Source organism: Macrosteles quadrilineatus, unplaced genomic scaffold (assembly GCF_028750875.1).
Source record: "Macrosteles quadrilineatus isolate MER2022 unplaced genomic scaffold, UCM_ALF_1.0 Scaffold_4__1_contigs__length_99947679, whole genome shotgun sequence".
NCBI classification, from domain to species: domain Eukaryota; kingdom Metazoa; phylum Arthropoda; class Insecta; order Hemiptera; family Cicadellidae; genus Macrosteles; species Macrosteles quadrilineatus.
In genome coordinates this window covers 27,498,179-27,511,912 of record NW_026542597.1, presented here as the reverse complement: position 1 = coordinate 27,511,912, position 13,734 = coordinate 27,498,179, and the positions used below count along the sequence as shown (strand labels likewise).

Below are 13,734 nucleotides of genomic sequence, written 5' to 3'. Positions count from 1 at the left end.
CTCGATCAGTGTGAATATTTATAAGAGTTGTTTCCTGAGGTCTGTAAAAACGAGGTTTTATTTCCGCACAGGTGGGACACAAAGCAGTCATTCTCTTTATTCCTTCCAAGGAGTATGGTAAATTCCGACTTCTCACCCAATGTGCCATCCTTGTGATTCCTGGATGACAAAGTTGAGCATGCAGTTGATGCAGCTTGTTTGAATTGGTTGATCCACAGACTCGGGATAAGGTATCAGCAACATTATTTTGTTTTCCCGGCCTGTAAATAATGTCATAACCATAGCATGCAAGCTCCAAACGCCATCTAAGTATTTTTTCATTCTTGATTTTGCTTGAGTGGTTGTTATCAAACATGAAGGACACAGATTTTTGGTCCGTAATGAGTTTGAAGTGTCGACCAATAAGGAAATGTCGCCACTTTTTCAGAGCTTCGACTATAGCATAAGCTTCTTTTTCAACAGCAGAGTGTCTTTGTTCACTTGATGATAAGGTTCTTGAGAAAAATGCAACAGGTCGACCGTTCTGGGAAAGGCTTGCTGCAATTGAATGCTCGGATGCATCAGTTTCAACATCAAAGGGGATATCCTCATCAATAGCAGAAATAGCTGATTTGATTATTTCTTGCTTCAGATTTTCAAAGCTTGCGGCAGCCTGAGATGAAACTGGAAACGTTTTAGTTTGTATTAAACAATGTACTTTTTCTGAGTAATGTGGGACCCACTTTGAGTAGTGAGACAGCATACCTATAGTTCTTCTCAGTGAAGCAGTGTCTGTAGGCAGCGGTAGATTCTGTAATGGTTTCAGTCTATCTTGATCGGGCCGGATGGTTTTATTACTTATCTCATATCCCAAGAGGATTATTGACTTTAGCGAATACCTGCTTTTGTTCTCATTAATAGTAAGGCCATATTTCTTGACAGCTTCAAGAAATTTGTCTAAGTTTGCATCATGGTCACATTGATCATTTCCGCATACTGTGATGTCATCGAGATATGCAAAAGTTCCATTTAAATTTTCAGTTCGAATGATATCATCAATTACCCTCTGAAAACAAGCTACTCCATTTGTGACCCCAAATGGAATCCTGGTGAATTGATAAAGTCTACCATCACCTTCAAAAGCTGTATATTGCTTTTCATCCTCTCTAATAGGAATCTGATGGTACGCACTAGATAAATCGATGGTACTAAACACTGAGTATTTTGATACTTTAGAAACTACGCTTTCTATGCTAGGAAGTGGATAAGCATCCAGCAGCGTAAAGCGGTTTATAGTTTGAGAATAGTCTATAACCATTCGTTTCTTATGGTTTTCATTGGTTGTGACTAGAGCTTGAGCCCGCCATGGTGATCGACTTTCTTCAATTATTCCTTCCGACAAAAGTTTTTGAACTTCGCTTCGAATGAAGAGGCTGTCATTCATTGAATGTTTGCGAGATTTAGTCGCTATAGGTCTTATGTTTTCAGTAAGATTGCTGAATAACGGCGGAGGATCAATTTGAGCATGAGCTAGAGCGCATATGTTTAATGGTGATTTATGTCCTCCAAAATCCATTTGAATTTGTGAGTGATGTTTTCAAATCGTGACCTATCACAACGTCAGCACATAGATCCTTCAAAACCGCCACTCTTGCTTTGGTGTATGAATGTTCTAAAAGCCTTACATTTACAATGCAATACCCAACAATTTGAGAGCTAAGTGAAGTGGATGCCATTGAAACTCTACCAGAACTATGGAAAAGTCTAATTTTATGTTTAGAAACAAAAGCATCTCTTAAAAAAGTTTCTGAACTTCCTGTATCTATTAATGCATCGGCTTGAAGATTATCTACAGTGACTGGTACCACAGCTCGTTTTAAACAAGAAGGTGAAGCTGCTGTCACAGTAGCAACGACATTTGGATCAGTCGTAACGGCGTTAGAAGCTTTATTGTTACTCTTTTTGAGATTAGACCTACAGACTTTTGAATAATGGCCTGTTTTAGAGCAGTTCTTGCAGACTGCATCTTTAGCTGGACATGATGCACGTGGATGTCTACCGTATCCACAGAAGTAGCATTTAGAGGTTGTTGCTGAAAGCTGTGACACATCATTCTCAGAAGCAGAATTTACAGATGAAGTAGCATTTACAACAGGATCGACATTAGAATAGCAGACTGACTGATTATGAGCAGCTTCCAAAGCTAGAGCTTGATTACAAGCTTGTTCCAGAGATAGAGTATTATTTTCTAAAAGCCGTTGTCGTATTGAAGAAGATAAAATTCCACTAAGAAATACATCCCGAATAAAGTTGTTTTTATGTTCTTCAGCAGTGACTGCAGAAAATTTACATTCCTTACTTAGAACTTTTAGGGATAGTAGGTATTCACTGATAGTCTCACCTGATTTTTGCTTACGTGATGCTAACTGGTACCTTGCGAAGATTTCACTCGTTGGTTTTATAAATATACTGTTCAGAATCTTGATGGCTTCATCATAGGTATTACATTCAGTTATGAATTCGAAGATAGGTTGGGAAACATGATTAATTAAAAGGTTCAGTTTGTCCTCTGAAGTTACTCTTTCTTCATTTGTTCCAATTTTGTTTACAAAACTTTCAAATGTTTTTAGGAAATGTTTCCAAAGTTTAGCACTGTTGGGAGAACTTGGATCAGTGTCAAATCTATCTGGTTTTAGAAATCTTTCCATAGTTTAAGAGTTAGAGGTAAGGAAAATTAAATTATAAATAATCTAACATTTGAATAATTCAGATTAATAAATTGTAATGAAAGTAAACCCAGATTAATTAATTGTAATCAGAATAAAGGGTTTTGTTAATCTGAAAACTGAACTATGAACAATAATGGAATATAAACAAAGCTGAGTATTTACTAATAACATATGACAGTAAACATTTTAAATAATCAATCATGTGAGTTAAGTTTAGTTGTATTTATCATTGACTGTAGATTTTATTCACTACACTCCTATACATTCTTAACTTAATACTTCACACCTTCTGTTTTCCCATTCCACTATTAGGTGACTAAATAATTATTCCAGGTTTTTGTTTAAGTTTTTATGGTGCGAGTAAAGTAGAGTATCATTGAAATTGTTTTTTGAAATATATAATGACATTAAGAATCAAACATTTTTATTTGTATAAGTCTTTTACCAGTTTCTGCCTCTCTTCAATACGTCTCCTTCTTTCCTTTTCTTCTTCAGCTGCTTCTATCGTCGTTTGTTCTAAGTCACCTTTTTTCTTGATCTTTTTGATGTTTTTACGACCTCCTTTAGTAGGTGATTCTCCATCCTGAAAACAATATCAACATTACAATTAATCTTTTAATAAAAACTTTAATTATTAAACAACGATTGAGTTGCATGTTATAGTAATAATGTATATTGTGTAAATGAAATTACGCGTACTCTATTGTAAATTATCAATTTCTGTCTAAACACAAACTTTCAAACTGAAAGGAAAATTTGTCTGCTATGTCACATTAACTATCAATTATTAATTATTTAAGATGGGAACGCCACTATGTGCGTATTTTAACCCAAAGATGAGTGGAGGATGAGTGGCGCGATCTTGTAGTTTTGTTAGTGACTAAGGCCGACATGTTTCTTAGACACAGCTGTTAATTAATAGCCCATACAGCCAATGGCAACTAAGGGACCTACAGTTTATAGTGAAATCCGAACCACATTTTTTCCTTGTAATTAACAAATTGATCTAATTGTCAGGATAGTACTGTGGATAGTCGTAGTACTCACTAGTGCGGACGTTAATCCACACCAGAGAGTATCGCATCCACAGTACATGCCTATAAATATCCCCAATTTGTGACACCCTAGTAGCTGGATTACAGGACTACGCCACCGTCCCAGTCTTTCACAGCAACAATTGATAGAACAAATACAATTTTAGACTATAGCAGACTTTATGAGTAGCTCATTCAATAATGTTATTTTTAATCAAACATTGGCTACGACTAGTCCAAATGGATGGCATGTCAACTAAGTATCCAAAAAACCACGGAACCTCAAATTAATTGTCTGTAGTGAAGACCATTAGTTTAAATGTGATTAATCTGTTAACACTATCTAAATTACATAAAACAATATATTTTTACTCCAACAAAATTGATTCATAAAGAACATATAAATTGCACAGAAAGTTTAAAATATTTAGGAGTACCGGTAACTTGTGAATAGTAGAAACTAAGAAGACAAAGAGATACTAAGTTGTCAAATGCCAATTCGTCCTGAAAGAAGTTAATTTCATCTAAAGCAGTGGTGGCTAGACCGAACCGCCCACCCAACAATACATAAATAAATTACATTTTAATATTCTTCAGTTCAATTAAAATTACTTTGATGAGCAATATGCATATTGTTAAAACTTAACAATTTGCAATATAAATACAGGGTGATTCAAAATGAATGACCCAGTTTTAACGCTTTATAACTTTTATACTATTAAACTTACCGCTATAAAATACACATCAAACGAAAAAGCAACTCAAAGAGTTTATGCCTTCCAAAGACACATCGTTTAACAAAATCGATCCAGCAGAACTGTAGATTTAATTGTAAAAAGTTAAAAAGTAATCTCCAATTTTTTTTGCCACTAGAAATTTGGAGGTTACTTGACGTTTTTGCAAATAACTTTTAAATGGTGAGGAAATCGCAAAAGTGGAAGGTAATATTCCGAAAGAGAATAAAATTTCCAATTCAAAATCTACTATTATGCATGTCTTGAAAATACTCAATAAATGTAGCTTAAATTTGGCTTAAAATAAAAAAGTGTGAAATTTAATGTTTGCTATGTTTATTAACTACATTGAAGACGGGGATTTTCAATTTTTCTTTAATTTTGAGGCAATTTTTGGTACCTTTCTTGAGTATATTCAAAAAATGCATAGTAGTAGATTGTAGGAAATTTTATTCTCTTTCGGAATATTACCTTCCACTTTGGTCGATTTTCTCACCATTTAAAAGTTATTTGCAAAAACGTCAAGTAACCTCCAAATTTCTAGTGGTAAAAAAAGTTGGAGATTACTTTTTAACTTTGTAAATTAAACTCTACAGTTTGGCTGGATTGATTTTGTTAAATGATGTGTCTTGGAAGGCATAAATTCTTTGAATTGCTTTTTTGTTTGATGTGTATTTTATAGCGGTAAGTTTAATAGTATAAAAGTTATAAAGCGTTAAAACTGGGTCATTCATTTTGAATCACCCTGTATATCAAATAATTGGATAAATAAATTCAGTAATGACTTATTAGTGCATCCAACACATTCTGGATATTCTGTATGGCAAGCTACTGTTATGATGAGTAGAACTGACCTTGGTGCACCTGTTTGTTATAGCTCAAACCATCTAAACTAGAAAATAACTGAGCTGACCTCAAACTGTTATTATGGTGTTAAGTGAGTTATCAGTAACGTTCGTGCGTGAATAAGTAAAATACTAACTGTATACTTTTATTTTAAACTGATTTCACATCCAGTTTAGTTAAAAGTAGGCCCTGCATTTCTGGTTAATTAATATTATCAAAGTACAATAGGTTTTTAGGTTGACGGTGTAGGTTAAAATGCAATTTGTTTTTGTAAGCTGTTTTGGATATTTGGCAGGCTTTCTATTCTTAACACGTTGACTGCGCGCGCCGACTTTACAGGCGCTCCCCAGTGGCGGGCGAAGCCCCGGCGCGCAACCGAATCAGCGAACGCAATTGGCATTCAAATATTTCAGTCTGACGAATCACAAAAGAGCAGTGGTGACTGTGCTGCGTTACCCCGAGAGTGGATGTAGTTCACTGAAACACCCAAAGGTAGCAGCACTGCATGGATCCGTATCCAGTGTCTTTGTAATGTGGGTTGAAGAGAAAAAATCCCCGAAACCGGGACAAAAGCATTGCCAGACAGGATTTTACGGGAAATTTTAGTACCAACCTACACCAAAGTAAAGCTCGCATTCTAAGCTGGCAGGCTGGCAACGATTATAACGTCTCCGTCTGAGGCTAAGCTCACACTGACTCAATATATTTCTGTTGGTCTGGTGCCGAATTTAGTCGGCGCGCGCCACCTGGGAGCGCTGGCGACGCCGACTTAAGGCGCCACGCGCAGTCAACGTGTTAATTACCTAAGATATTTGATAGAATATTATTATTATAATTATTTTGTTAGTGTTATTTTCAGGACAGACCCATTTGCAGACATTTTTATTTAAATTCAATAGCGGCCTTGGAAACAAGTTGAAATAAATATATGTTGTATTGACTTTTATAAGTATAGATTACAAATTTAAGCCTAACATTTTTTCAATTCTTTGCCAAACGTGAATGATGGTAGTCTTAAATTTATTCATACAAAAATATGCACCACCTATGAACACCAGCCGCTACTAATCTAATGTATTATCCCACAGAACAAAAATACAGTTATACAAGACAATAATTCAACCTATTTTGTTATATGGTAGCAAAACATGGGTATTGTCCAAAGAAAAATTAAAAAAGACTCGTGGTTTTTGAAAATAAAGTCCTAATAAAAATATTTGGACCAGTACAAGAGGGAGAAATGTGGAGCATAAGGAAAAATAGAGAGCTAAGATCCCTATACACCGACCCAGACATTTTTGCAATGGGTAAAGGAAGAAGGTTAAGTTGTATAGAGCATGTGTTAAGAAGAGAGAAAGGAACAAGACTGTATGAAGTTTGAAAAGCCACAACTGGAGATAAACGTCCAATGGAAATGCTGAAATTGGGATGGACTGATTAAGTCCTTAACGACGTCAGGACGATGGGAGCCAATGTCAACTTGGCAGGAGACAGAGAAGGGTGGAAGAGGCTGGTACACAAGGCGAAGAATCAACTGAGATTTCTGGAGCCACGGCAGTAAGTAAGAAACAAAATAGATTAAAACAAACCTGGTTTCCTTTCTCATCCCCGCTCCCCCCTGACTCAGAAGAATCAGCACACTTTACTCGCCTCCTTTTCTTCCTGTAAAGTAATTTTTAATTAGCTTAATAATAGTCTCTTTGACATGCATTGAGTTTAAACCACCAGGAAAACCTTACCTACTATTCTTACTAACAGGAAATAGTACACTACCATAAAGAGTTTGACAAGCAAAATCAGCAAATTCTGTGATGTTTAAGAAAAAATTATGTAGGCCAGGGTTTTGATTTGTAGAAAAAGGGCAAGCTATCTCTTTATACAAAGTAGAGGTAGGTCGCTGAAGACAAAAAAAATTCCATGGGAGACACAAAAAACATTGGTGGCCAGTTGAAGAGAATCCATACCAAATACATAGATTTACCTATAATATTTAACCTAAAAGTGAAGTGTAAGATACATACTTCTTAATCTTCTCTTCCCCTGAGATGGAAGCATCGCTATCACTTGAACTTTTATTTTTCCGTTTATTTCTCGGTGCGATTTCAGAATCATTGGAATTACCGGAGTCATCTAACGTGACAGTGAAATCTTCGTCTTTTTCTATCTTGTCATTTTCGTCCTCAGAGCTAGAGAATAAATAATTGGGAAGATTATGATTCAGCACTAAAAAGTTGAGCTAGAGTCTACACACACACACATATATATACATTTTAATTATTCTTTTAGTCTGTTTCTAATCACATGTTTGGGAGAGAGAAATGTCTTTAGGTTCTAACACCTAACATCACACAACTGACATCACTTACTTAAACCTTCCTAGTTTGAATAGTGGCAGTGAAATATTGAAATATTCTTACTTTTGTATATAGAGTTATATCTTTCTTTTTTGTTTCTTATGCAGGAGTATACTTTATCCCTTTCAAGATAGGATTGTTTAACCCACTAATGGTTAACACGCCAATCTACACACAAGGGTATTGGCACTCCATCCTGATGGTTACGTTGTAATCTAAGTTTGAGAAGATGTATCTGATACGTAAATCACAGTCTGCCTTGTTTATTAAATAAAGAATATTTTCAGCTTCTCGAAATACATTTAACCTAAAGAAAATTTATTATTTAGTTTTAACCTGGTAATGACTGCTGGTTGCTCCCCTTCATCATCGCTTGAAAGTGCCAACACGTTGCGAGACTTCTTTTGAGTTTTGGCTGCCTTTCTCTTTGGAATAGTTTTTTTCTACAAATAGTGAACAGAAATTAAAAATAGTAGTAATGAATGAAATACTTCAAACCCATTCATGTTACACAACTTCTTGAATATCCTTTTACGTTCTGATGCTATTCTAAAAACACTAAAGCATTTTAAAATTTGTAAAGTACAGTAGTAACATTAACTAACACACTAGTAACAAGCTAGACGTAGTAAAATTATGATCTAATTATCAATTATATAAATTATTCAATAAGATGATAAAGATTGTTTGCAAACAAATCAACCTTTCAATTGAAGTTTTAAACTCAGAGAAAGGAAAAGGTGTGTACGAGGGTTGTCTGCAAATGAAGGTATCCAATAAACTCTAGTCACAGTCTTCTTTACTTCTCTGACCAAGAACTGTTCTCTACTGTCCTGGCTGGCCCCCACCCTTATGCAACAATTATTTTCATCGTAGCTAAAACAATGTGAAAGAGGTAACAATTCTAGGTGATGCATGTAGGTAGGATTGGCGTTTGGAGATGGAAAAGGTGGAAGGAGTTTGAAGATGACCATAAACATGTTTACGATGTTTTGCATGTACGCCAGCTGCGGTCGTTTGTTCGTTTTTTTTTTTAGTCGGTGGCTATATTCAAGGAAACTTTGCAAGCGGATGGACTGACAGATCGCCAAAGTGACTGTGGAGTGGGGAAATCTCTAAGACTACCGAGGACTGGTAAACACTAGTAGTATTAAACAAACCGATCCGAAAACAACATTTCAATTTTAATCCCTGTCTTGATGAGAACCCTTGGACACTTGCAGCAGGCTTATACGCAACACATGTTTACAGTTTGGCTAACTCCCTCACTCAGGCATATCTGTGCAGATTTTTACTTCTTTACACTTTATTCATACTGGTCTATCAACTGGAATGGATTTCAATGACACTCTTCCAAATAAAACTATTCTATTCACTGAACACAATTCACACTTGGTAGCATACATTTTCCCTAGGAAGTAAATAATACGGCAGTTTTAAACTTAAAATAACTCGATTGGCAGACTTTGATTTGCAGAAAAACCTCGTAGATACAATTTGACAACAAGCTTATAGTGCAAGTCAAGTTCACTGCTGAGTTAAACATACACGTTTCATACTTTCATGTAATTTTAAAAATTGGTGATAAAGTGAACATAAAAATAAGCTGCAGTCTACAACAGCTATAATAATTTTCTTGAGTGCCATATTAATCTCAATACTGTTTTTAACTTATGACATATTTAATTTTCAATAAATATTTACTTACCGGTTTGACTTCTTCTTCTTCACTTGAAGAATTGAGTCCTACAAATTTGATTTTGTCATTTTTAGAGTCAACGTTCTCCTCCTCTAGGGCAGCAGAACTTTTCTTTGTTTTCTCTTCTTTCTTCTCAATTACATTTTCTTTTTCTTGACTCATTTCAGCATCATTTGAGTTTTCATTACTACTTTCTGCCAAATCCAATGTAAAATCATTCATATCTGCATTACCATTCATTTCAGTTTTTTCTTCTTCCTGGGTTTCATTTTTTTCCTAGAAAAAAATTTTGTGGATATGAAAGTACTTATTTTTAACACCATTGGATGAAAAGCAGTCCCGTGGTTGGTCAAATTAGTTGACAATTCTAATACCTAGGGTGACCTCATTTAGAACTAAATTATTAGAATGGTTTGAAATTAACTATATTTTTAGATTTTTAATTTAAATCAAAACTAAATCATAACAATATTGCGCCAGGTGTTATTAGTTGTTTGTTAAGGCTATACAAATTTGATATTTGTAAACAAAAATTCCACAACAACAACAAATTTTTATTGCCATACCAAATACAGTTGCTGAACAAATTCACGTTGCTTTATTAAGTTTTTATATTCAAACATGATAGTTGTGAAAGGAATTTTACTATTAAATCAATAATACGTATAAATAAAACTGGTTTAACGAGGAATAAAATTTTGCGTTATGAAGAACAAACAAATGTTGGTTTTGATTGAATTAACCTACACAATACAATTAAATAATGAGATTTCCAACATTTCAGAAAGTTGCATCCATTTACAAGATATATATAATATTAATGTAAGAAGTTATTTATCATCAAGATAATATGGAGATTAAATACTGGGTTTAACCCTTTTAATATTTCAGTGGTAATCAAGAATTGAATAGAAATATGTATAGGCTAATTAATTGTTATTTTTAACACGTTATGTGCGGCCGTTCCCGATCGTGTACGGTGCTTGGCGCGTCTGTACCCGATCAGGAACGCTCAGCAATGATTTTCGTACATCTTTGTTTTTGCTCTAGCGTCGGTTGAATGAAGGCGAACCTATACCACGTTAGCATTTAGTGTTTGACTTGCTTTTTGTTGTGGTGTAGGTTGGTAGTTTCCCCGTAAAACAATGGGACCGGCTTTGTTCCAAGCAGTGCTGCTATCTGTGGGTGTTTTAGCGAACTACATCGACTCTCGTCGTAAGGCAGGACATCCCCGCACGTTGTTTGCTATTCGTCAAACCGAAATTTGAAAGCCAATCACACACGCTGCGACAATCGACGCTGCGGGCTGCGCCGGACTGGGGATACGCCTGCCATTTGATGCAAACTTAAGTAAATTTTATTGGTGAAGAAATTTTTTTTCCAAAAGATTGGAAAAGAGTAAAAAAAAATAAAAATCCCACCTCTCTAGAAACTACCAAATTTCAAGGTTGGACCAATTTTGTTGATGAACCTAAATTAACTAAAAATGAATTTATGTAGGCCTAATTGGTTGAAACTTTATCAAAGTTGGGAAGAATTAAAAGAGCATTATTACTCAATATTTGGAAAAAACAATGGGTTTGGCTTTTGGGGAGGGCTGAAACCAATAATTCAGCCACTTGGTCTCTCCAGAGGCTTATTTCCATATGGAAATTCGCTAATCACAAGTTTGATTGAGCTTATACATGAAAACACGAGTTTGTAAGTAATGCATCTCCAGGATAAATAATGTGATTTTACTACTCCATAACGCAAACTATAACATACCTCAAAATCACTGGATGGCTCTTTTCTCTTTTCAGTTTCCTCATTCTCCAAGTTGCTTCCTTCTAATTTGTTCAGCTTCAACTTTTTACTACTTGTAGTATCGTCATCATCAGAATTGCCTTCTTGAAGCTTGCCTTTCCTGGACGATTTTGATTTCAATTTTTCGTTTTTAGTTTTAGATTTGTCAAGTATCTCATAATCACATTCTTCCTTCTTATTCTCCTTTTTACTGTGTTTGCCTTTTGTTTTGGAATCCGGTTTGATTTCTTCTTCATCAGAACTGCTTAATAAGTTTGAGTGTTCTTCTTTTGTCTTGGTTTTGTTAGTGGATTTGCTTGATTTACTTTTTGTTGACGTTTTTTTACCACTCTTTCCCTCTTCATCACTTCTTGAGTTTTCTTCGTGTTTTTTCCTATTGGATTTGTCTTTTGAGTTGTTGGTAATTTCGTGTTCATCATCATTGGATCCTTCTCTTTTCAATTTCTTCAAAACAAGTTTCGGAACCAGCTCCTCTTTTCCTTTACTATCCGTTTCTAGTTAAAAAGAAAACATCACAAAGTTTCAGAAATGCAGGTTGTTTTCAGAGTGATAATTTTTTGTTTTTTGCCAATGGTTGATCTTAGATCCACTAAAACTTCTTTAAATATTAAGAAAAATTGAAATAATTGCAAACTTTAGTATTGAATGAAATACAGTGGTTTTTGGAAGATGTTGACGGGTCTGATAAAATGGCATCTAAATAGCAATTCAAAAGTTGAATTTTTAAAATTCACAAAGAAACATAAAAATGGGAGACATTTTTAATATTTAAAACACTAAAACTTTATAGAACAAAAAGTTAAAACTACTTAGGTTATCCTGGACAGTCAATAGTTGTTTCCCATTTTGGTAAAACTTTGTTTTTTAAATGACAAACAAAGTATCATGTCAAAAAACAAAATCGCACCAATATTGATCCAGTTTTTAGTAATTGTTTGTAAAAACTTACATTTGTATATATATAACTAAAAAAATAATACCTCTAACAAGGGAAAATAATGTTTTTAATGGCTATTCTAAATATTGTATGGGTTAAAATAACATATCAGTTGTGAGATTAAATCTTACCAAGCAAACCACACAAGTTCTTAGTCGGGAAATTTGATAATAGAGTAAAATTTTAGAAAATAGTTAAATAAAAGGTTGTTACCATTCTTCTTTTCTCTATCCCTACTAGAATCATCTTCACATTTCTCCTCTGAGCTTTTAGAAACTTCATCCTCATCGTCTTTGGATCCTCCGCTTTTCAATTTTTTCAAAACAATTTTTGGAACCATCTCTTCCTTTTCTTTACTATCTGATTCTGATGAAAAAATTTGTCAAATTAGAAAACACTATGGCAAAGTTATATAAATATAAATTCAGTTAAAGTGCACACTTTTTTATCCAAATACTGATCTTGAACAAGTGACCCATAAAAAATCTTTGATGCCAAAGAATTAAACGGTTGCAAAACCTTATATTGCATATTAATATCTGAAAGAATCATACTATTCCAGAGAGAAGGGCCACCAAATCATCTTCCCCCAACTGGGTTGATATAATTCCTCCAACATTGCTTGTGCTCGTTACACCAAGTACTACTTCTTTTTTCACCATCGGTATGAATTTTTAGTCTTTGACTTAAGCAATAGAGGTTTAAATCAATTTAACTAACTCAGACGATCCAGAGGTCTTCTATTAGTAGTGATGTGACTAGCCGAGTTAACGAGTCAAGTCAACTTGAGTCTGGACTCGTATGTCAGTTTATTTTAAACTCTAGTAAACAATTCTTTTACGAACCAAACCCGAACTCACACAAGTGAACAAAAGATTTGAATGAATTATTACCGTCAGGAATTAAATTTTCTACTAGACACCTTTAAGCGTTTTTCGAAAATCACACTCCTTTACCTTCAAAAAAACGCCCTAGGCTACTTTCAAAAATTTGTAAATTTCTTTAAAATTTTTACCGATTTTCGCTAATTTTTCCAACCTAAGTAAATTATTTTTCCAAATATTATTAATGTTTTGTATTCACTCTGGTTTACTTTAAATTTGAGTAATTCAATGTTTTTTTGTAACTTGACTCTTTGACCCCCAAAACTTGGGTTTAATGTCAAAATTTGAAAGTTGTTATGACCCCTATGTTATTCTTATGGAGAATAAAGATAACATTTAATGACTTTGGTATGGTGGTTTGAATCGTTTAGAAACTGGCTAGAGACTTGAAACTTGGTAGCATTGTAGTATGGGATCTTAAATTAACGGTGAATTTTGCAAAAGCCCCATTTTCAAATTTTAACCCACCCAAAAATCCAAGATGGCGGACATCTAAAAACAACAAAACAAGTTTCTTTAGCTTGAAAACTGTAAGAGCTAGAAAAGAATTGAAAGAATTTTCACTGTCGGGAATTACATTTTCTACAAACCTCTCTTATATTTTTTTCCGAAACTTTCACCCCTTCACCCCTAAAAAAGTCCTACTTTCTAAAATTTTAAAAATCTTTTTAAGTCTTTTTTTGGTTTTCGCTACGTTTTCCTACCTTGGCGATTTGTTTTTGCAATTATTAT

General features: G+C 34.3%; 1 protein-coding gene across 3 annotated transcripts in view; it reads right to left on the bottom strand.

Moving 5' to 3' along the window:
• The window catches only part of LOC128991313 (transcriptional regulator ATRX homolog), a 94,554-nt gene that overhangs the window by 29,018 nt on the left and 51,802 nt on the right, over positions 1-13,734 (bottom strand). For all 3 annotated transcript variants that reach the window (XM_054414115.1, XM_054414117.1, XM_054414116.1), the window contains exons 12-18: positions 12,332-12,484; positions 11,143-11,675; positions 9,385-9,651; positions 8,013-8,119; positions 7,344-7,508; positions 6,912-6,984; positions 3,154-3,291 (exon numbers count right to left, since the gene is read on the bottom strand). In XM_054414115.1, coding sequence (XP_054270090.1) covers positions 3,154-3,291; positions 6,912-6,984; positions 7,344-7,508; positions 8,013-8,119; positions 9,385-9,651; positions 11,143-11,675; positions 12,332-12,484 — 1,436 coding nt within the window. The remainder of the gene's footprint in view (positions 1-3,153; positions 3,292-6,911; positions 6,985-7,343; positions 7,509-8,012; positions 8,120-9,384; positions 9,652-11,142; positions 11,676-12,331; positions 12,485-13,734) is intronic.